Source organism: Leptosomus discolor, chromosome 1 (assembly GCF_034619465.1).
Source record: "Leptosomus discolor isolate bLepDis1 chromosome 1, bLepDis1.hap2, whole genome shotgun sequence".
Classification (NCBI taxonomy): domain Eukaryota; kingdom Metazoa; phylum Chordata; class Aves; order Leptosomiformes; family Leptosomidae; genus Leptosomus; species Leptosomus discolor.
In genome coordinates, this window is record NC_141391.1 from 15,437,903 (window position 1) to 15,459,647 (window position 21,745).

Sequence of the window (21,745 nt, forward strand, 5' to 3'; positions counted from 1 at the left end):
CCCTATTTAGACCAACTTTGAATCTGTTTCTTAGAAGGAGGTGCTTTGAAGTTGCTAGAGCTGTCAGTATATCTGCTACAGGTTAAATTTTTTATATTTAAGAAAAACCTGAATAGTTGTGGCTGCCTGTGGATTGGTAGGTTTGAATTTGAAAATAGGGAGTGTATTTAACCATCTGAAATGTAACAATTCTGTTACTGGGTGTTCCAAGATATCTTCATTACTTAACTTTAGGACCTAAAAGTAATTGGCATCTCATGCCTATAAACAAACTCGCATATATTCAGTAAGATTTTAGAAACATCTCTGATGTGGTACTGCTCACAAGCTGGAAGTTGCTACAAATCCGATTCATAATTAGTTGGCTATATTTCAGTCTTCATTAAGGGGGTGTGACCTGTGGGTTCCAGTTGATTAAGCCCAGGGATGAGGCAAGTAAGTGTCTTAAGAAATAACTTTTTCCAGACCAGGGCAGACCAGCATGCATTTGTTTGTATTCTAAGAAAAAGCAAACGGTCTTTCCACCCCCCCCCCCCCCTCGCCCCCCTTTCAGATTTTTGTAAGGGAGGAGTGCATGCTGAAATTTTAATTTTGTTTTCTAGAAAGAAATCAAATGTGTGAGAATGGTAGGTTTTCAAACAAGTAGAACATATGAGTGTTTTTGACTGTGTCTCCATAGAAATTCTTTCCTCCCCCACCACGTTCTTTCATATTTAGTTTCCATAACCAGTGCACTATTGTGAAGGAGGGGAAATGCAGGGTAACTGCAGGGAAGCCAGCCAATCACTCCTGCATCAGAGCAGACTCCAGGGCTTGTGGAGCTAACCTTTGTGACCTTCACAAGGGGCCTCTCCGAGGAGAGCCATTTTTCCTGCCTTGTAATGGTAAAGAAAAAACTTGGCAACTCCTTTGATCAGCAAAGCAAAAACAAGGAGAGCAAGGAGCAAATGGGCAGCTTTGTGCACAAAACTGCTAAGTCAGTGCTGGCTTTTCTCTGCTGAGAACAGGGGTACCACCTTACACAAATACATGCACTTTTCTGTAGGGTCTTGGGATATTTGTTGCGTAGTTTTAGGGAATCGTTCTGTTCAAAACTAAGGGAGAATCTTGGTTGTTATCAGTTATGGTGAAGTGAAAGTGTTTCATCTAGTAATTTGCAATGCGAGTGTCAGGAAACTTTTTCTGTATTATTTTTGGGGGGCAAGATTTTCAGAAGAGAAGAAGGAATCGCCCGACACATTAAAGAATATTTCTAGCATTGAGAAGTGGACGTTTCTTGTATGCCACTGGTATATATTTTTGTTATTGTAAAACTTAATTGCTTTGCAGGTTTTGATGATATTTTTCTGTTTCTCAGTTGATGCCTACAATGCATTTCAGATGCTTAATAGAAGGAACAGTGGTTTTGCTTTGACTTGTATACAGATTTAAAAACAAAATCTGTTCTTACATTGGGAGAATTTTGTATCAGCTTTTAGCTTCTCCTTCATTATGTTCTTTTTACTGTTCTTCAGCTGCTGATCTTCAAATGCAGCTGTATCCTTCTTTTACAGTTGCTAGTCTCTGTTACAGTTCCTAGTCTCTCTGAGATGTTGCATTCCTCCTCTGTGATAGTTTTCTGCTCAACAAATTGAGTTACTACTTCAGCCTGAGCTGAAGTGCTCTGTATTCTTCCTCTGCCTGAGAGTAGGAGAGGGTTCGTAATGATTTTATTCAGTACTTCCTTCCATTCTAGTGAGAGTCTGCCTCCCAGTTTAACCTCCCAGACCAATATATTTCTGTGCAGTGAACTCAACAGTTCTTTCATTCTCAGCAAGAATTCGTCCTGTGGTTTGAAAGCTTGCAGATTTCAACCTCCTTCCTTGGCTACTTCAGCTTCTCTTCATGAAGCTTGGCTCCTTAGCAGATGTTGATATTACCAGATTGACAGATTCCTCTGCAAGTCATCCTCCTTTTTTTAGACTTCCACTATTCTCTTTCTTTAGATGTTTCATGCTTTCCTTTGCCACTCCCTAATTAATCACCCCGAGTACTGTGCTAAAGTGGGTCACAGTGATTTTTTTTTTTTTTTTTTTTTTATTACATGGCTGAAAATAAATAATCAGCTCCACAGTTTTGGAGCCAGGTGTTTTCAGATCTGTGTTGTTTTGGAGTGTAGTGCCCTTTGATTTTATGAAAGTGCAGAAATTTAAATTAGTTAAATTGTCTCACAAAATAGCTACAGGTTTTCAGGAATTAAACAGTTTATTAGATCCTTGCATAGTTCTGGACAGGATGCAAATTAATTTTCCATGGACATGATTTTTTTTGTGTGTGCAAACTGTTCTTCAGCAGCTTTCGCCTGCAGGACATCTGTTACTCCAACATATACAGTGATTTTCAGATAACATACTTTAGCATCTGATGAAGATGTCCAGGAATTGATTTGGTTGAAGTCCCTCACCACCAGTGAACTTCTAAGTAACTTGTAGCAGAATGAGTCTGTCAGCAGATTCGTTTGTTGTGTGTGTACTGATGGTGTGATACGGTCTCACTGCAGTTACTGTATTTAAGGGGAAAATCCAACATCTGCCTACTGCCTCACCTGTTGGTTGCATTGACAAAATCATCAAAGAGCAGTTCCCAGCCCGCTCTGTGAGCAGGAGGAGTGTGCCTCCAGGCCCTCCTGCTCCTCTCTCCTGTGGAAGCAGTGCTGGCAGCAGCAGCTTCCAGCCAGCTCTGTGCATGCTCCAGCACAGAAGGTGGGATTTGGCTGGTTGGATGATGCTCACTGTCCAAGCTGCTGTTCCCTGTAGTAGAGTGGGTGGTTACAGGGCTACTGCAGTCAAGGGCCGTTTAGTTAGTCGAGTACGACTGCCATCCTGAAGAGCTCGGAATATAAGTAGTCAAGTCGGAGATGAGGAGAAATGGAGCGCAACGAAATGGGGACTCTGAAATAGAGCCACTTAGCTCCAGGGCCTTGTCCACTTTCTCCATTTCATACTGGATATTTTGTCTGTCTCCTGCAGCATATTCTTTCCCCTTGTTATGCTGCTACATTTTGTTCTTCTTGATATACCTGAAAATGCAAGTAGGTTTCTTGTAAAGAACATGACATTGTCAGATCTGTAACAGTCCTTTCCAGTTCTGATCTGAACATAAATATTTTGTAAGAATTTTCTGACTAAATAGATTTCTGAAAATATATTTAAAGGATTACAAGGTATCAGAGAAGAGTAACTAGAAGGTGTAATGTGCCAATTTATAGAGCTAGAGTCATGGTATCTAGAAATAGATTTATTTCTTTTTAATGTACAGTTTACTTTTAAAAGGTTTTGAGATAAAGTTTGAAATTATGACCTGTGTAGTGATATAAACTGATTGCAGAATAAATTTTAAAGATAACACTAAACAGTGCATGTTTGCTACTGAACTTGGAGTGATAAATTCTGGAAGCAAGTTGCTAGGTAAGTACCTGGAACTATGAAGTGTTAAACCACAGCTCAGAAAGCATTAGCCAAGTGAATGTTTACTTCTTTGGCTTATTCAAGCCTCTCAGTAAAAAACTAGGAAATTGGGAGCTGAAGAGCAGAGTGGTTTGTTTCCTTCTTCCATAATTCTGAATACAAAATTGATGTGAAAAAAAATGATGTCTGTTTTAAAAAGCTTTCAGTATGTGGTGAGTAGAAGCACTAGATCACTAAATACAGATCAGACGTTTTACGAGACTGTTGAAAATTACTGGAGCAGGGCAGACCGAAGGGATTATATTAGCTCAGTGGTAGGTTTTAGCAGGGTGATTGTGGATGACTGTGAAGGAATATTAATTAAATATATTGGGGGTCTCATTCTCCTCTCTATATATGCTTCTTTTTTTGCCTGCAGGTGCTGGTTTACATCTGATCTGAAGAGTACAATCTAGATTACTGAGTTTAAAGGGCAAGAGTGGGTATATTCTGAAATTTGCAGTGACAGTGAGTCCCTGTGATGGATCCATGTTGTAACCGTGTTTATTTGCAGTTCTCGCAGCTTGTCCTGGCAGGTGTGTGTGGGGTAGCCTATGTAAAGGCTTGCTTTGTGAGAAGTTGACATGGAATTGGGATGAATATTGTTCCATTAACTGTGTTCTCTAATTTACTGCTTAAAATTCAGAACAGTTGTGTCCTATTACTCAGCTGCTGAACTTCCTGATATGTGATAGTATGTAGTGGTACTTCGGAGATCAGTAGCAGTGTATCTTCCAAGCACACTTTATGAAACAAATAGATGTTTTGTCTCCGGAATTTTATATGCTAGCTTCTGAATGAGTTAAAGCCAAGGAAACAGACAAACCTAAACAACCTTCTGAGCTTGTACTAACAATTTTGTTTGAACTGAAGGGTTTATAACAATTTTGGCCACCTGGTTGGTGGGCACAAGTAGTCCTGTAGGGTGGTGATAAGAAGGCTTTTGGCTATAGAAAGCCTATCTTAGAGAAGTGGCTTAAGAAACTCAGGTTTGTCCAGCAGTTCAGAGTGACTTAATGGTGGCTGAAAAAAGCTTCTTCACCATCAAGGCAATTTCTAAAACAATTTGTGAATTTTGCAAGCAAAAAACGGAAAAGCTGGAAGTTGATAATGGCAGCATTTGGAACTGAAAAGGAGTGGAGGAAAGGGATGGGTCACAGGGAAGTGCTGACTAACGTCCAGCAAACACTGTAAGGGAGGGAGTTCTTGTGTTAAGAACTGGCCTCACTTCCTGAAAGGAAAATAAGCCCCATACTGTTCAAGCATAAAGTTTGAGTTGGGGAAGTCTCTAAGCGGGACTGTTAGAAAGTGGGGAGCAACTGTGCTTGGTTATAATGATGTTCTTGGCCATTAAAAAGGGCACACAGTTAAATTGTGGTGTGACCTCTATTCTGATCTCTTATGTGGGTAGGATGTGTTAATATCTTTATTGTATTAGAGAGGTCTAGCATGATTTTAAATGCTAGACGTAGATTTTATGAGTACATGTTTTTAAGAATGCATGCCAATAAGTAAATATGTTCTTCCCCCTTCTCCCACTGCAGCAGCACCCCCCACCCCAATGGCTGAATGCTGATTTTTATAACTAGTAGATGAAGACTGCAGGGATTCTAAATTTGGAATTAACTTATACTAAGTTAAGGTGATAATTTTAAGTTATTTAGTATTTATTGAGAACTTCAGCTCCTGTTATAAATCTCCTGCTGAAATTTAGTGAAAGTTGGAGATCTGTGATTTTTTTTGTGATCTGTTTTTCATCTAACAGTAGGGTTGAACACTTTCTAAATAAGTACGTCACTATGTTTATTGATAAAACGTGGTAGTTGCTAATTTTGGCAAAGACTAAACCGTTACATGTCTCTAAATGAAACTTGTACTTTGAGAACTGTTAATAATTTATATTAACATTTTTTAATTCCCTCTGTACTGAAAGGTACCCAGAAAGCAGATCAAATACATAAAAGCTGAGTTATTGGTATTTATTATGTTGATTTAATGGAATAAATTAAAACTTGAGACCTCTTCTAAAGAATGCATGGGTCTTTATTTTGTGTTTCTAGAAAGAAGGTAGAGTTTGTTTTGCTGATGATGATTTTACTGTCAAAGTTTCTCTGTTACTCCCCCAAATTCTTCATAATAAAACAAAATAGAAATTAAAATTTCCATTTGATAGCTTCTGAAATTTACAATGAAATTTAAGTTCAAAATTAGCTTTACTTTTCATTATTTATTTAATAGTGGACTTCTGAAATACTTTTTAAACTGATGCTCTTTAAACTCTTTGGTGAAGAGAAACATAGAACCTGGTACTCGAAAATCCTCAGGTTGAAAACATCTTAGGTCACTTTTAAAAATGAATATAATAGCTTTTATATTTAAGTATACTAGACATTTAATTATTTTAGCTATCATTTTAAATGGTATAATCTAAGTAGCTTAATTTCTTCTCATGCTTTTACTCTGTATTGTCTTTGCTAGTCTAGGTTAAATGGGTAAATAAAAATAACTTTTCAAAGCGTAGCCTTTAGACAATGTGTTGTATCTGGGTGCCGAGAAATCTATTACTTCTGGTGCATTGCAGCTTGGGAAATCTGTCTCCAGGGGCTTGAAGCGTGGGGGATGAAAAAAAATAATCTGCTGGCAAAACACAGGGTGTGCAAGATTGCCTAGAGTTGACTGAGCAGGTAGCTTACAAGTCTGACTCAGGCAGTGACTTGCTGTTGGAAGATTTTTTTTCTTTGTTTTACGTGGCAATCTGCAGAGTCTTCAAGGACAAGAATAGTGGCCTTCAAGCTCAGCAGCACGTAGTGTTCATCTGAATTGTAAAAGTTAAAAGGTCTCCCTGAGACATGGTCATAAGGAGGAGTCAAAAAGGGATGAAAAAAACCCTGTAATATTGGAAGTGGAAGTGAAAAAGAAAAAAAAAATAAAGGAAAACATAAAAAAATCATGTAAGCATAGAGAAAGGAAATAGGAGTTGTATTTTTGCTAGGCTGCGTTTAAGATGAGGGAAAAGATAGTCCATACAGCTATTTATATGACTAAAACTGAGAACATATAAACAACTGATCGATTTAAGGTATGAAGTGTCAGTTCTGAAGTGTTCATTAAAAATAATTCTCAGTATTAATGATTTTAATGGCAAGAAACATAGATTAGCCTTGTAGCAGAGCGCTATGCATTCCTTTCCAGTGGGTCCTTCCTAATGGTTTCTCAGAGTCAGCTCATCCTGTCAGGGCCATCTGGGAGTGATCGTTGCCTGAACACTCAAGCAACCAGTTTGAACTGCCCTCTGAGACTTCCTACTTAGAGCAATAAGGAAACAACCTAAAGAATCTTTTTATCTTAATATTTTGTTTTCCTTGGTGGTGGTTAGCCTCAGGGTTATTCAACAGGATTGCTAGGAACCCCCTTTAGATACTAAGGCAGCTGGCTATTGCAGCTTTTATTGCAGCATGCTTAGGCAAGCCTCTGACTTGAAAACCTTCAGGCAACCAAAACCAGGGTATACAGAAAGGGGCATAAAATTGCCTGGCTCCTGTTCGTGCAAAAGAGGCAGTTGATTTCCCACTTGCTTTCTTTGTTTCCTTTTAAGAGCTAACTAGGGAGAGAGAAATGAGATGGAATCTCAGAGATAAAATGACAAGAAAGTGATAAAGGACTGTATGGCCCATCACTTCTGAAAATAGTCTGCCTTCCCATAAAAGCTAGCACTTGTGTAATCTTGTCTTTAGTATTACAGAAGACAGAATTGGTTGCATCTTGAGAAGGTCTTCTCCGCACTTGCTAAGCAAGGGTGTAGGGGAGTATCTGTAAAGTTAAATGAATCCAGTACTTTCACTTGAAATAGCACCAGAGACAGTCCTTCCTTAGATTTGCTTTCCTTGGTGATATATCTTTATCTCTTTCATTTAGACCTAAGGAGAGAAAGATGTGAGTGACTTATCCACAGGAAGCAAACTTCTTAACTTCGGGGATGGGTGGAGAGAAGGTGGGGGTGTTCTTTAAATATAGCCTCTTTTTCTGCTTTCTGCTGTGGGATTAGAGGGTAAGTTTAAAATTAGATAGATCTGGTGATACAGAATGTGATCACAGCATTTACTCCCTTGTGGAGTTTTGGAAAGGATTGAACTGCTACAAGGACTGCAAGGGCAAGGACTTATCTTCTTAAGACGCCTCTGTAATACTGCTGTTTCTTAGAGTTTTCAAAGTAATGGAAAGAGGCCTGGAAATGAAAATACCCTCATACTCCTTTTTTTTTCCCCTGAAACTCAGAAAGTAATCTTGTTTTATTTGGAAAATCCGCAGAGGAATCAGAGAAGCATATTTTTCAGAGTCCATTTAAAATACTTCTAAGCATTGTGATACTAGCCCCATATTTCTAGATGAGGTCCTTGAGTGCAGGGCAGGAGGAGGGACGGGAGGAAAAGGAATGATAAATGCAAAAATAAGCATGTTATTGCTTCCATTTTTGCTTTGACAAATGGCAGTTGTTTCAAGAGTACACGATAATAAAAGAGGTGCTACCTCAGTAAACCTTTGAAGACCATATCATGCCTTCTCTTCTATTAGTCATGCACGTATGGTTAGACTGCCTACTGCCCACCGTCCATTTTGGTGTTATACATTGAAGTGAGGACCTTCCTGTCAGTGCTTTCCTAAGAAGGGCAGTTCTGTTCTGCGACTTCAGATCAGCGAGATGTTTATAATCAGAACAGTAAGGTTAGTATTACGTCCTTGGTGTACGTGTTGTGCCCTGTCTGCATGCAGGCCAATGCTAATGAAGGCTGTCATGTATATCGTGAAAGTACCGTTTTGTGTATCTCTAAAAACTCTGTTTTGAATTGGTGCGCACAGCTTTATAGGCCATGCTCTCAGGAATTTCTGGTAGCTCTTAGCATCTTGCAAGTTGCAACCACTTTAGGAATAGATTCCAGAGGGATTTGTAGAAGAACTTGCCTGACTCTTAGTGACGGTGTGCAAAATCTACTTCTGCACCAATTGGACTTTGGTCAGAGACATTTAAGGCATTTATTTAAGCTCCCCTTACTGCATTGTTCTAGTTCATATTCAAACCATTGATTTGCTGAATGAATTTCTGCTGCCTAAGACTAATTATGTGGGCTAGCATATATGGTTCTTATTTCATAGTTTGAGTAAGGGGTTGGTGCTCTGACAGGCTCTCTTCCCACCCAGACAACAGGATGTTCATGCCCACCGTTTTCATACATTTTGCTGGGGTTCTGTTGCAAAGTTAATGGGATCATAGTTGTGGCACAACACGTGATTGCACACTGAACAATTGCATGTTGATTTTAAGGTATGCTTTCGCAAGCTGAGAGTACGATAGAGCTGTCTATTGGCGTATCACCAGTATGCTCTCTATTATCGTATGCCTGTGCTATGGTTTGGTGAGGACACCATCTGTAGTATAGATGGAATAGTCCAACACAAGTTTTGTTTAGTTAATGTGTAAAGACCTGTCAAGCAGAAGAAAGAATATGGAAAATTCAAAAATACAGCCATTTGTATTGCATCAATATTCAGAAAATTTCACCTATGTTTCTGTTTCTTTGGGGCAATTAGGCCATGCCTGGAGATGTTAATGTCCTTAAGAGACAAACCGTGTTATGAATTTTAGCGGCTTTTTTTCTGACCTTTTTGGGAAACAGATTAAGAAGTTATGAATTTTACTGCTGTGTGCTTTTATATATCCTAGTCTGCAATAATCCTGAAACCTAAGGAAATATTGAAAGCTAAAATGTGGAAACACAGTGCTTTCCCAAGCAGTGGGTGGAATATCATCTCTCAGGAGATGAGATTTTCATTGCTTTGTGATCAACAGCTTTTCCTTTTGTTGGATTTGTTATTTATAAAGACAGCTGGAAAGTCCTTAAAGGATCTTAGGCCACTTTTAAGTGTGTGTCCTTGTTTAATAATGGTGCAAATTTAGGGGAGTGTTTATGGAGGACTGAATTGGTAGAGGTAATAGCTAACAGAGCTGTCTCATTTCCCCTTCAGTCGTTTCTCTTTACTGTTGCTGCTTGGAATTGAAATTTGTGTCATCTCAAACAATGTATTAATGCTACTTAAGGTATAAATCTGTAACTTTGGTACACCATTTGCAAAGAAGTGTACTTCATTTGTTAGCCACACCTAATTAAAAATGGCCCATATAACTGAAGACTTAGTTTCGTATTTTTAATCTTTTCCAATTCTTGAAATCCCCTGAATAGGGTGGAAAAAAGGGTGGGTAAACAATGTCACAGCTTCTACCCTCAGGCAAACCTGAATCCGCTCCATTGTGTGTAATATCCTAAGAGCATAATGAGCCATAACCCAGAAATCTCTGCATGCTACACTCCAGTTTGAGAGTGGTAATCAGAGCTGTTCATGCTGAGGTGCTTTCTAATCTAAACTTTTTTTTTTCATCCCATTTCTAAACTGAACTGTGGAAAAATCACCTGTGGGGTCCCCTAGCCCATCTGTCACGTCAGACTGATGTTAGCCTTCTAGCTATGCCACCCTTCTTAGGAATTTGCATCTAGCTCTGTTCTTGAATTAGTAGATACTGTCACTTTCACAGCTGCCCTACAGTCAGACCACCTCATTTGTGATTCTTCTGTAGAGGTTATGCCTCTGCGGAAGTAGATATCCTGGTGGGTATCTTGCAGGTAGCCTACACTGCTTAATGCACAGGACAAATTTGTATAAGATTTGGCAAAGGGATTAGTTTGAAGTTGACTTTTTATTTTTGAGCCAATTTATGGTAGTTTTAAGAGCAGAAATACTTAGTTTCTCATGGCGCCACCAGGAAAACTGACTTTCAGTGTATACATCAAGTCCCAGTGTACTAAAATGTACTGGTGATAGCTTTAATTCAGAAATGGCGTTTATGAGGCGACGCTTACTCTGGTCATGTTTCCTCGGATCTTTAAAGTTCTTAGATGAAAAGAAGTTAAAAGGGAAAACCTTTCTGAAAGTCATGCATTATGTGGATTGAGGAAACCAGCTATTTAGAAAGACAAAGGAAAAAATATTGAAAGAGTAGAATCTGTAGCTCAGTCATTTAAGGTGAAACAGTTGTAGGTGACACTTGTCAATGGAGCAGTTCGCATTTGGGATATAATGAAAAGTTAATTTCACACCAAGTTTAGAAAATAATTAGGTTTAACTTCATTTGTGCACTTGCTTGGGTTACACAAGAGACTTTCCTGTCCATCGTCAATACAAAAAGTACACAATGCAGAGTTGACAGTTTTGGTAGATCTGTCATGATGTGGTCAGTGGTGTGTGCATGTGTGTTGTTTTTTAATAAAATAGAATTTCCAGTGAATTCCTAAAGCAGTACCGAAAATCTGGAAACCAAAATCCAAGTTAGTCCTCTCAGCTTCGCTAGAGACTGGAAATAATTTTTTCACATACATGAAATGTAAGTCTTGTCTGCATTGCAAAACAGGGGCATTACTTTGAGAGATGCTCGTGTAGTCTTTTGTGGTGATCGTTTTATACTGAAGAACAACTTGTTTTTCTGAATGTTTGTGACTTTTTTTGAAATGTCCTTTTATGAAGAATAATGTCCAAATGGAAAGAAGCCACGGGTGATTTATTCTGCCTTGTTTGTCTTCTTTTGTGTGTAGCTCAGACTTCTTCATCATTTTTTTTTGCTGTTGCAGAAATTTCATGTAGTATGTTCATCTGGTACCTAATATTGAAATATCTGTTCACTATCTTTTGCTTTTCCTCCTAATGGTGCATTTCTATTACACATTTTAGTAAAATAATCTGGGAATTTGCAACCTGCTTGTGTTAATATCTTTTCTGAGAAGATCCTTTCTTATGAAAGGAATGTTCTCACTGCAAATGATGTAGCAGATGTGCACTATATATAAGGTGACTTTATGCTAATAACGGCAAAAAAAAGAGGAAGAAAGAGTCGTGGTTTTGTAATGACTGAGGATTCTGTTATACAAATGGAGTCTCAGCCAACCCTTGAAAAGTGTACCTGCCAACAGGGACACTGTAGTTGCAGTAAATACTATGGAATATCAAAACTGAAGGTCTCTTAGGTAAGACTTTCTCAAAGGATTGAAGTAACTTTTTGAGTTTCCTTTGTGTGTTTGTTAATTTCTGACATGACTTTTAATAATACAGTTCATGTCTCTTCAGTGCAACAATTGGAGTACAAATGTGAAGGTGTATCGCTCTTCGTGCAAAGGCAGATCAGTTCTCTGGTTTTAGGAATGGTTTTATTTTATTAGTCTATTAGCATCTAAAGGTTATTATCACTAAAAAGTAACAAATATGATTTTTTGTTGTTTCTGGATCTCCTGCTTCTTTTTGGTTGTACTTTAAAAAAACCTGCAAAACCAACCAACAACCAAACAAAAAACCACACCCAACCTGCCCCCACCCCCTCCCTCCTCCAAACCCCAACAAAAAAAACCCCAAACACAACCCAAACTGGGAACACTTTAAAATTAGGTTAGAAATTGAATCTGACAAATCTTCAGGCATGTGATAGTGTTTAATACTAGTAAAGATTTATTTCAATTAGAAATTCCAGTTCTTAGTAACTGCAGAAATGCTTTGTGTGCACAAAATAAGAACAGTTGTCTTTAAAGTTGTTCTTGTGGATATGTAAATAATTAGTATATGACTGTGAAAGCTGGGGATGGGTAGGGAGAGGCAGCCTGATTCTCTTCATAGCGCGTAGCACTTTCTAAGTGCCTTTCTTGGGGGGGGGGGGCGCTGGTGTGGCTTGGAACACTCACTCTTGATACCAGAATTGACATGTTTGCTAACAAATGTTTAGTGTCCTCTGCATGTTTTAGCTTTGTTTTTCTAAGACCTGTTACCATAGACCCACATTTATGGTACACTCTTTCTTCGCCAAAATGAAGTTATTTCCTTAGTTTATACAACATTTGTCTGATTTGCTTCACCTAGACATAAATGAACAGTAATAGATAGTGTCAGATAGCTAGATGTTGGATTTGAGAATTTACTCTATGAACTAAAATGTCTTGCATTCCTTGATTGTATTAGAGATGTTGATTTTTATTCCAAGAATATTTACTCATTTCATTCTGTGCACACAGTACAGAGCTGTGATTCCAGTTCATGAATAGGTAGAATTTAAGTTTAATAACACTCTACTGGCTGATTTATAGGTTTCATTGGTTTGATGTAATTTGCTAATTTTTTTTTTTTTAAAAATAGAAGTTGACAGTAGTGCTTTATCAAGATATGGTTCAGTTCATGTAAAGTAGAAGATACCGAGTGTAAGGATTGGGGCAGTTTTCATGCACCTACTATGGAAAAAATCTGTTTAGTGCAAGAAAAGATATTTGATGTTGAAGTCAGAGTCCTTGTTACGTCCATTTAGACCTTTCCTGCACTGATATTCAAAACAGAAGGAAAGATCTTTACTTGTGGAGAATGTCATGTTTCCACACTTAACCTGATAATGAGAAATACATAGTGTTTATAGTAAGTTACCCTGGTGCACATGCTGCAGATATTGAACAAAGTGAAGACCTGTATTCCTTCCTGGAATTAGGATTTATTTAACCATTTCATCCATGTAAGTAGAGGTTTGCCTGCTATAAGTTGATGAGCATAATTTGGAAGTCATGGAAAAGAACTGATCTGTTGTGATGTGTTTTGTTTTGAGTGGTTTCTCGGGATATGGAGCAGGTAAGACACATGTAATGACTGTGGTTTGATGGAGGTTGAAGAGAAAGGTGTTGAGGGAAGGTGTGGGGGAGATGGATAGGTGGGTCAGGAGGCACAGAGCTTAGTGGGAGGAGACAAAGTGTTGCCTTATTGAACCAGCCTTATGGTTAATACGATTTTAATGTAATCAGCTTGCTTACTTTGAGACTTTTCTTCTGTGGCTCTTTACTCTTAAGCTGACTACTGGTTGGAGTTTAATTGGTCAAGTAAGGAACATGCTGACTTTTCTCAAGTGATAGTCAGATAGGGAAAAGTTGGAAGCTGCTGTTGCCTAGAATATCTATCCATGTTAACTTCATATGAACATTAACTATAATTTGTGTGGTATGCTTAAGTAGTCTTGAGGCATCCATAATGGTGTCCTTGTGCTCAAAGGGAAGAGGCTGAGGGGGGACCTTATCGCTCTCTCCAACTACCTGAAAGAAGTCGTGGGTGTGTAGTGAGGTGGATGTTGGTCTCTTCTACCAAGTAACAAGTGACAGGATGAGAGGAAACGGCCTCAGATTGCACCAGGGGAGGTTTAGATTGGACATCAGGAAGAATTTCTTTGCCAAAAGAGTGGTCAAGTATTGGAACAGGCTGCCCAGGAAAGTGGTGGAGTCACCATAGAATCATGGAATACATTGAGCTGGAAGGGACCCCCAAAGGTCATCTAGTCCAACCCCCCTGCAGTGAGCAGGTACATCTTTAGCTAGACCAGGTTGCCCAGAGCCCCATCAAGCCTGATCTTGAACGTCTCCAGGGACAGGGCCTCTACCACGTCTCTGGGCAAACTGTTCCAGTGCTTTACCACCTTTATGGTAAAGAACTTCTTCCTAATATCCAATTTGAATCTACCCATTTCTAGTTTAAAACCATTGCCCCTCGTCCTATCGCTATGTGCCCTTGTAAACAGTCCCTCCCCAGCTTTCTTCTAGGCCCCCCCTTAGGTACTGGAAGGCCGATATAAGGTCTCCCTGGAGCCTTCTCTTCTCCAGGCTGAACAACTCCAACTCTCAGCCTATCTTCATAGGGGAGGTGCTCCAGCCCCCTGATCATTTTTGTGGCCCTCCTCTGGACCTGCTCCAACAGGTCATGTCCTTCTTGTATTGAGGTGTTCAAAAAATGTGTAGATGTGGCACTTCAGGACATGTTTTAGTGGGCATAGTGGTTGATGGTTGGACTTGATGATCTTGAAGGTCTTTTCCAACCTTATGATTCTATGAAAATTGGAGGTACTTTTAAAATTGCTTCCTCCATAGTCTGTTCATCTATCCCACATTCAGATATGTCTGGAAGAACTGGTGGAATGTTGTTTCATTCAATTGTGTTTCTACAGTTAACTGCAAAAATGGTTCTGTAATGCAGTGAGAACTTTCTTCTGTTCCTTACTCTACAATCAAATAGCATGTAAAAACGAAGGCTATAAAATAGGAACATGAAGTTCATGAAGTTACATGGATTTTTCTAGGAGTTCAATGGAAATAAATGAATGTGTTAGCATGGGTGCAGTGGTGTTTTCCTTGTTTCCACTGTTCCCAGAAGTGAGTTCAGCAAATATAACAAATCAGAAATAGAGGGGAGGAGTAGCACATACTGGTACTGTAATTTAAACACACGGTCTGTGAAGCATTACTGTGCAGTGTTTTTACATCTGTATTATCTTTACCTGCTTTCGTTGCTTTGCAAAATTGACCAGCAGAAAAGTGAAAAAATGTTCTCCAGTATGAAGGTCTATGTGTAGTCCAGTGTAGATCGGGCAGTCTTTACCATGTTGTGCCTGTTTTATAAATAAATATGCTAAAAAGGAAATAAAATCATCTTGCTTCATGTGGCATATTTCTTAGTGGAGTTGAATATTGGAAAACATATGCAACCAAAGACGCAGTGTGCTTAGTAGTACTTGTGTTAAATGAGCTGTATTGTGGAAACTAACATGGCAGCAACACCATTTTAATTAACGCTGTAGTAACGTGGGGGTTTCTTGTACACAAGGGAAAACTGGGCAGTCATTGCCACATGCAGACAAAGTAGAGCTTTGTTTACTATTATATTTTTGTACAAGTAAGATTCCCGCTTATTTTGTGATGCTGCTACAGTGTGTCTGTAACTCTGACCTGGAATTGTTCGTGTACATGTTTAGAGAGGGTAAAATATACTTAAAACTTTAAAAGATGCTTTATGATACCTTCTACCTTGTGACAGAAAGTCCTTTCAATGATTAGAATGTGATAAATAATTCTACATAAATAAATTGGTGACTACTGCCCTATTTCATGATCTTCTCAATTTGTATCTATTCATTCTCACTTGTTTGAAATGATGAAGTAGTTACAAAATGTAGGGTTTTGGGGGAAAATACCAACTTCTTGAACATCAAAGAACATGTTAAAATGTTTTAATAATTCAGCAGTGCACATTTTTATTAATTGGAGTTTCTAGGGATAGCAATTAGTTGCTTAAGGCAGAAAGAAAATATTCTCGTTTGTTTGTCGAGTTTGACCTACAGTGAGGTCTTTATGACCAGAGCTCTTGGATGTTGTGGTCATGCAAATGCATAAATGGAGTTTAGGATTCATCTCTTCTAATGTCCCTGTATTTGACCTAATTGACTTAGGCTCTCTTCTTGAAGGAGAAAATTCACCTTCAGTGCATTCCTTAAATTGATCAAATGAATTCTATACGAACAGTGTTTATGTAGGTTCCTTTCTCATTGGTCAAGAGCAGGGTGACAAGGTCAGATGTCTGTGTCCACAAAGATGCTCACGTTGAGGTGACAAATCTGAATTATTTATCCCTTTAGAATGTCTAAAATAATACAGTACCAGCTCCTAAACTTGAATATGCTTTAAAATAAGAGAAACTGTGAATTAGCAACAGTTGCTGCACAATTATTAATCCCAACAAAAAGATGGAAAATTTACAGCCTGATTGATAGTTCAGTACAAATGCACATTGATGCACCAAGACACGTACAAACCAATGCAAGACATGGGTGCAAGACAGAGGTATGAGTTAGAGTGCCTAGTTTTGGATTTAGATCACCAACAGAATTTATATTGCAGATTTAAATGTTGTGGTTTTGCTGAAGTAAGTGAAAATGGGCATTCCATGTAATCCAGAAAAAAGTAACTTTAAGAATTATCAATGTAAGGAAGGAATGGTACCAAGTTAATGATGCATTGGATTCTAAACTGTTTGAATATGAGTTTTGGCCAGTTCTAAATTAATCGATAACAAACTTTGTTGTCAAGACTCAGTGTGTATCAGTAGTTTTATTTTTGTCCACAGTGTACTTCTTGGAGCAGTGTTGGTTAATGGCATCAAGATAACGTTGTTGAATGTTACGAAAAGCCTGCATTTGTTATTAATTAGCAAAACATGCTAATCACATGCTCAAAATGTGAAGTTATCATTCACTACCCTTTTGTATTTTTGTTGAATACTTTAGTGAATGACAGTGCTGAATGTACTTTCCATTTTTTCAAAACAGATAAAACTAAGCTCCCAAGGTTCTCTAATTAGGTTCTGCAGAGGGCTAGTTGGGTTACTTGGCAGTCCAGCTCTCCTCATCTTTTCACCTGAAGTTGACAGACAGCTGCACATCACTTGCATATTACTGCTCAAGTATGACTGGTTACTTAAATTACCATGGAGAGATTGTTCAGTTGTCAGTGGTGTGGGCAGTAGTCCATCAAATAATCTGAGGATGTGATCTGTGCACAGAAAGGTTAGGAAGACTAGTGATGACTCACTAGCCAGTTCGTTACAACTCCCTAGGCACTGAATATGAACTCATCGTACCAAGTTGCTGTACTGTGCTTGAGATTCCAGATGTAACTGGCTTGGCTTGAAAGACCCTAAGTCACATTTAAAACTGACAAAGTAACTAATCAACGAGAAAAGGAAGAGAATGTTTAGTTCAGGGGTACAAAATCTAGTTACGGTACAACAGTCTAGATGGTGGTATTCCTGTTAAGCCTTATCTCACCGTTGCTGTAGGTCTGATCGCTACAGCTGTTTGTTGGGAAAGTGGTGGTGGCCAGAGTAAGGGCCTGAGAATCTGACATACCATGATGCTTGGAAAGAATCCAAAACTTGCTTGGTTTTGAATGTGGCTGTTGTTGGCAGGCTTAACCTTTTGTTGTTAAACTTTCTGTACTAGCAGGTCATTCTTGTGAATGCGTGACTGTCCTAACTCTCGCTTTGTTTTGTCTTAGTCACATTGATCAAACAACAACATGGCAAGATCCTAGGAAGGCCATGCTTTCCCAGATGAACGTTACAGCTCCCACCAGTCCTTCCGTGCAGCAGAACATCATGAACTCTGCATCAGGTAAGCGAAATTTGTGTTTATGAAAAAGACCATACAAATGAAGATACCACTAGTGATTTTAATTCAGGGAGGAGGGAGTCCAAATCTCACAGTTGTCCTAGTTATCCTGGTTTTAAACTCTAAATTTGTTGATGCCTGGTGAATCAAGCAAGGGGCTGATACTTGAGGTAAGAGAATTTGTGTAATATTTATAATGTCAACAGGAAGTATCCTGTAGTTCTTTGGTTTGTGTTTTCATATCTCAAATGGATGATTCAAACATTTAAAGACGCAGAATTTTTGGCTAATTTCTTCTGACTGAAAATGCTGTTAAATTGATGAAGACCAGAATTTCCACTAAATTTACATTAAAGCTGTTGTGCTTCTGCGGTGTTCTTCTGCCTTCCCTTGCTCACTTACTAGACTTGGTATACTCGCATTCATTTCCATTTCCTGTAATTGTTAGGAACATCTCATTTTTCCTGTCTTCCCTAAATGAATGAAGCAAAGACCTGGAAAATCTTGTTTAGAAGCAAAGACATTTTGGTTTTCCTTTTTGTTTTCCTATCATTTCCAAAATCCTGTATCATGATGATTATTCTGCTAGCTGAGGAAATCCGGTATCTTTTCCTGCAATATCGAATTGTTTTTCAGCTAGTCTGGGGAGGCTGTCACTAGACAGCAGTAAAGCATGCTTGTTCCTGCTATGGGATCTGCCGTATGTTTTCAGATGCATCTGATGATACAGGGAACAAGTAGATAAATTTGGTGCCATGCTAGATTGACTGCTGTGCTCTTCCCTATGCTTTGTCACCTTCTGTCTGTCACTGAGGTTCATGTTTTATTTCTTTTCTCACAGTGTGATTGTATTTTGTGTATGTCTGTTCCCGTATTTCACAAAGGTTATTCTCTAGTGCTGCTTTTTGTTGTCCGTTTAGACAGCTTTGTTTCATGCTGCGATTCATATGCTGCAGACAATACCAAAAGATTAACAGGCATGACCAAACTGTGCTGTTCATGACTGAGTATTAGAGGGGGAGCTAATCAAACTTTTTGCTGGCTAGGCCAAGAGGTTGGATTACCCTGAAACAAATGAGAGCCCTGTTCAAATTCAGGAAGTCATTGTTCGGAGCAATTAAGATCTTCAGGCTCTGATGTGAAAATATAATATCTGTGATTATTTTTGCTGTAAGTATATCCCAGGAAACCGGAAACAATAGAGGTGACATGTTTTTGCAGGGGCACTTTTGAAGCATAGATAATCATAGACGCATAGAATCATTCAAGTTGGAAAAGACCTTTGAGATGATTGAGTCCAACCATCAACCCTACTCTACCAAGCACACCCCTAAACCATATCTCCAAGCACCACATCTAAACGACCTTTAAACACATTAAGGGGTGGTGACTCAACCACCTCCCTGGGCAGCCTATTCCAGTGGGAGAAAGGAAACAATTCCTTTGGTCTCTCTTACCTTTTGGCTTATCTTATTTGTGCTAGAACTAGATGCTTGCTGTTTGAATATTGATACAAATTCTGTGTGTTAAGATAACTCCTCAAACCTTCTGATATGCCAAGAATTAACGGGAAAAAAATTTTGATAGTGAAGTAGCAGTCACTTTATGTAGTTATAAAGAAAAAAGAGTCCTTAGCAAGAAAATAAACTGTTTAGTTGTAAGGGGTAAAAATCTAAAAGAGAATCTAGCAATCAGTACATGAGGATTGTTTTAAGAAAACCAAGAATTTTTATGTCACTGACTGATATAAGTGTATGAGCAAGTGATCCTGCATAGATACTGTTGCTTATGCAATAAAGATTTGAGACATTTAAGTGGATTGTCTTGTGACTTCATTGAGTACAAGTTCATTGAACATTTATTTTTAATTTCACAGATCATACTGTATTGAACATGAACTTAAAATAAAATATCCTTTTCTTTCTCCTCCCCCTCTACTCTGCCCTGATGAGACCACATCTGGAATAGAGTGTCCAGTTCTGGGACCCTCAGTTCAAGAAGGGCAGGGAACTGCTTGGAAGAGTCCAGCGCAGAGCCACAAAGATGGTTAAGGGGGTAGAACATCTCCCTTATGATGAAAGGCTGAGGGAGCTGGGTCTCTTGAGCTTGGAGAAGAGGAGACTGAGGGGTGACCTCATCAATGTTTATAAAAGAGTAAAGGGCGAGTGTCAGGAGGATGGAGCCAGGCTCTTCTCTGTGATGTCCAATGACAGGACAAGGGGCAACGGGTGCAAGCTGGAGCATAGGAAGTTCCACATTAACATAAGGAAAAACTTTTTTTCCTGTGAGGGTGACAGAGCACTGGAACAGGCTGCTCAGAGAGGTTGTGGGGTCTCCTTCCTGGACGTGTTCCTGTGTGCTCTGCTCTAGGTGGTCCTGCTCTTGCAGGGGGGTTGGACTAGATGGTATTTTGCGGTCCCTTCCAACCCCTAACATTCTGTGATTCTGTGATCTTGTGAAGTTTTTTTCCCCCAGTGCTCTGAATTTGATAAAGTGTCTGAAGAAATCAGAACTTCGGTGTATATTGAGTTACATGTTTGCATGGCGTTGCTTTTTTTTTTTTTTAACTTAAAGCAGTTAAGGTAGTATGACTTGGAACTGTCTCCTTGGATGCACCTGCTTACCCTTAACTTACTTGCATTTGACAAAAGTCTGGTTTGCATTAAATAATACTGAGCCTGCATTTATTGGATATGATTTTGTTTCTGATACCTGATTTGACAAATCATTATGTACCAACTTTAAATTATGACTGTATATTTGTTTTTACTGAAGTCTCTTATATCTGGTTCTGTTGCTTTTTATTGCTGAGTTCATGGTAACTTATTTAGTAACCAACTTCCTTGGTGGCCTTGTAAAGAATCTTGGAGAGAAATGGAAAAGTCAAGTAACTATGTACCACTTCAGCACAGTGGAACTTAGATCAGAGTGCTAACATCATAAATATAAGACTACTTAATGTTCAAATTTGGATACTCATCTTCAAGAACTGGGAAATAAAGTTGAGACCTTTAAGACAGAAGTTTCCTGTTATGAAATACTGCTGGCAATGAAACTTGCCCTAGTGCTTTGAGAGCCTTTCATGAAGGATATTGGGAAAAACCAAATGTAAGTATTGTGACAGCTGGAGGTCACTGACTTGCAAAAAAATGTCCTAAATGTCACAAGGGAGGTTGTTTTCCTTTCTGTATGCTTCATCCTTGTATAGCGCTCATTAATTGTAGCCCTTAATCAGAAATTACTGTCTGAGTTTCAGTATATTTAATTACAGATTGCCATAGGAGCTTGTGAGTAAAGTTGTTGTGGTAAAATGCAAGAGAGATTTTTAGGAGCTATATTGAAAGCCATTAGAAGCTTTAGCCTTTTAGCCAGAATTAGAATTCTAGCCATTATCTAGAATTAAGATCAGGAAAACAAACTGAACAGGTAGAGAGAGAGAGAACAGAACTGGGGAAGCTGCTTTCTACATATTTAACATGAAGCTGTTGTCTTCTCTGGATAAAAAGGATAAGTGGAGCTCAGGGAAAATGGGAAGAAAGCAAAACTAGAAGGTGTGGTAAGGGTGAAGGCAATGATTTTGTGAATGAACTGTTTTGTTCTGCTTGTTTTGGTTCTTTGATGCTTTTTTGTCTCAGTCTTGCTGAACTTAGCTTGCTACATGTACTCAACTAAAATGGTTTGGGCCATATGTATGCAGAGAAACACAGTGCTCTTAGATGGCGTTTGTTGGTTAATCTTCTATGAAACAGGATTGCATCTTCACATCAATAATGGAAAGAAAACAAGCCTGTAACTTCTAAATATGCAACATATATATAAAAATTAGTCTTGCCTGTTGTGATTTATTGTGTGTGTGATTCTAACCATTTTTTCCCTAAAGGTATTACAGGAAAACTATGTTCTTCTGACTTGATCTAAAAAAAAAAAAAAAAAAGGTAGTAAAACAGTACATTGTTCTTCTGAGGAACCTCTCCTCCTACATTTCTTACTGAGGTAAAGTTATAAATTTGAAAGTAAACAATGCCTGTTTCTTGCACAATTACAGTTGATACAACAGAGATGGGATAGTAATTGTATTTATATACTTTGGTTCTTCAGATACCTTTACTTCCTGAATCATGCTTGACAGCAGTGCTTACTTCAGCCTCTTCTGCTTGCACATAGACATTAGATAATTAGCTTTGGAGCAGATTATCTGTCTTTGTCCTCT

The 21,745-nt window shown here is 38.6% G+C and overlaps 1 protein-coding gene across 3 annotated transcripts in view; it reads left to right on the forward strand.

Moving 5' to 3' along the window:
- YAP1 (Yes1 associated transcriptional regulator) overlaps positions 1-21,745 on the forward strand; it is a 92,759-nt gene that overhangs the window by 33,496 nt on the left and 37,518 nt on the right. For all 3 annotated transcript variants that reach the window (XM_086481753.1, XM_086481755.1, XM_086481756.1), the window contains exon 3: positions 17,423-17,538. In XM_086481753.1, coding sequence (XP_086337879.1) covers positions 17,423-17,538 — 116 coding nt within the window. The remainder of the gene's footprint in view (positions 1-17,422; positions 17,539-21,745) is intronic.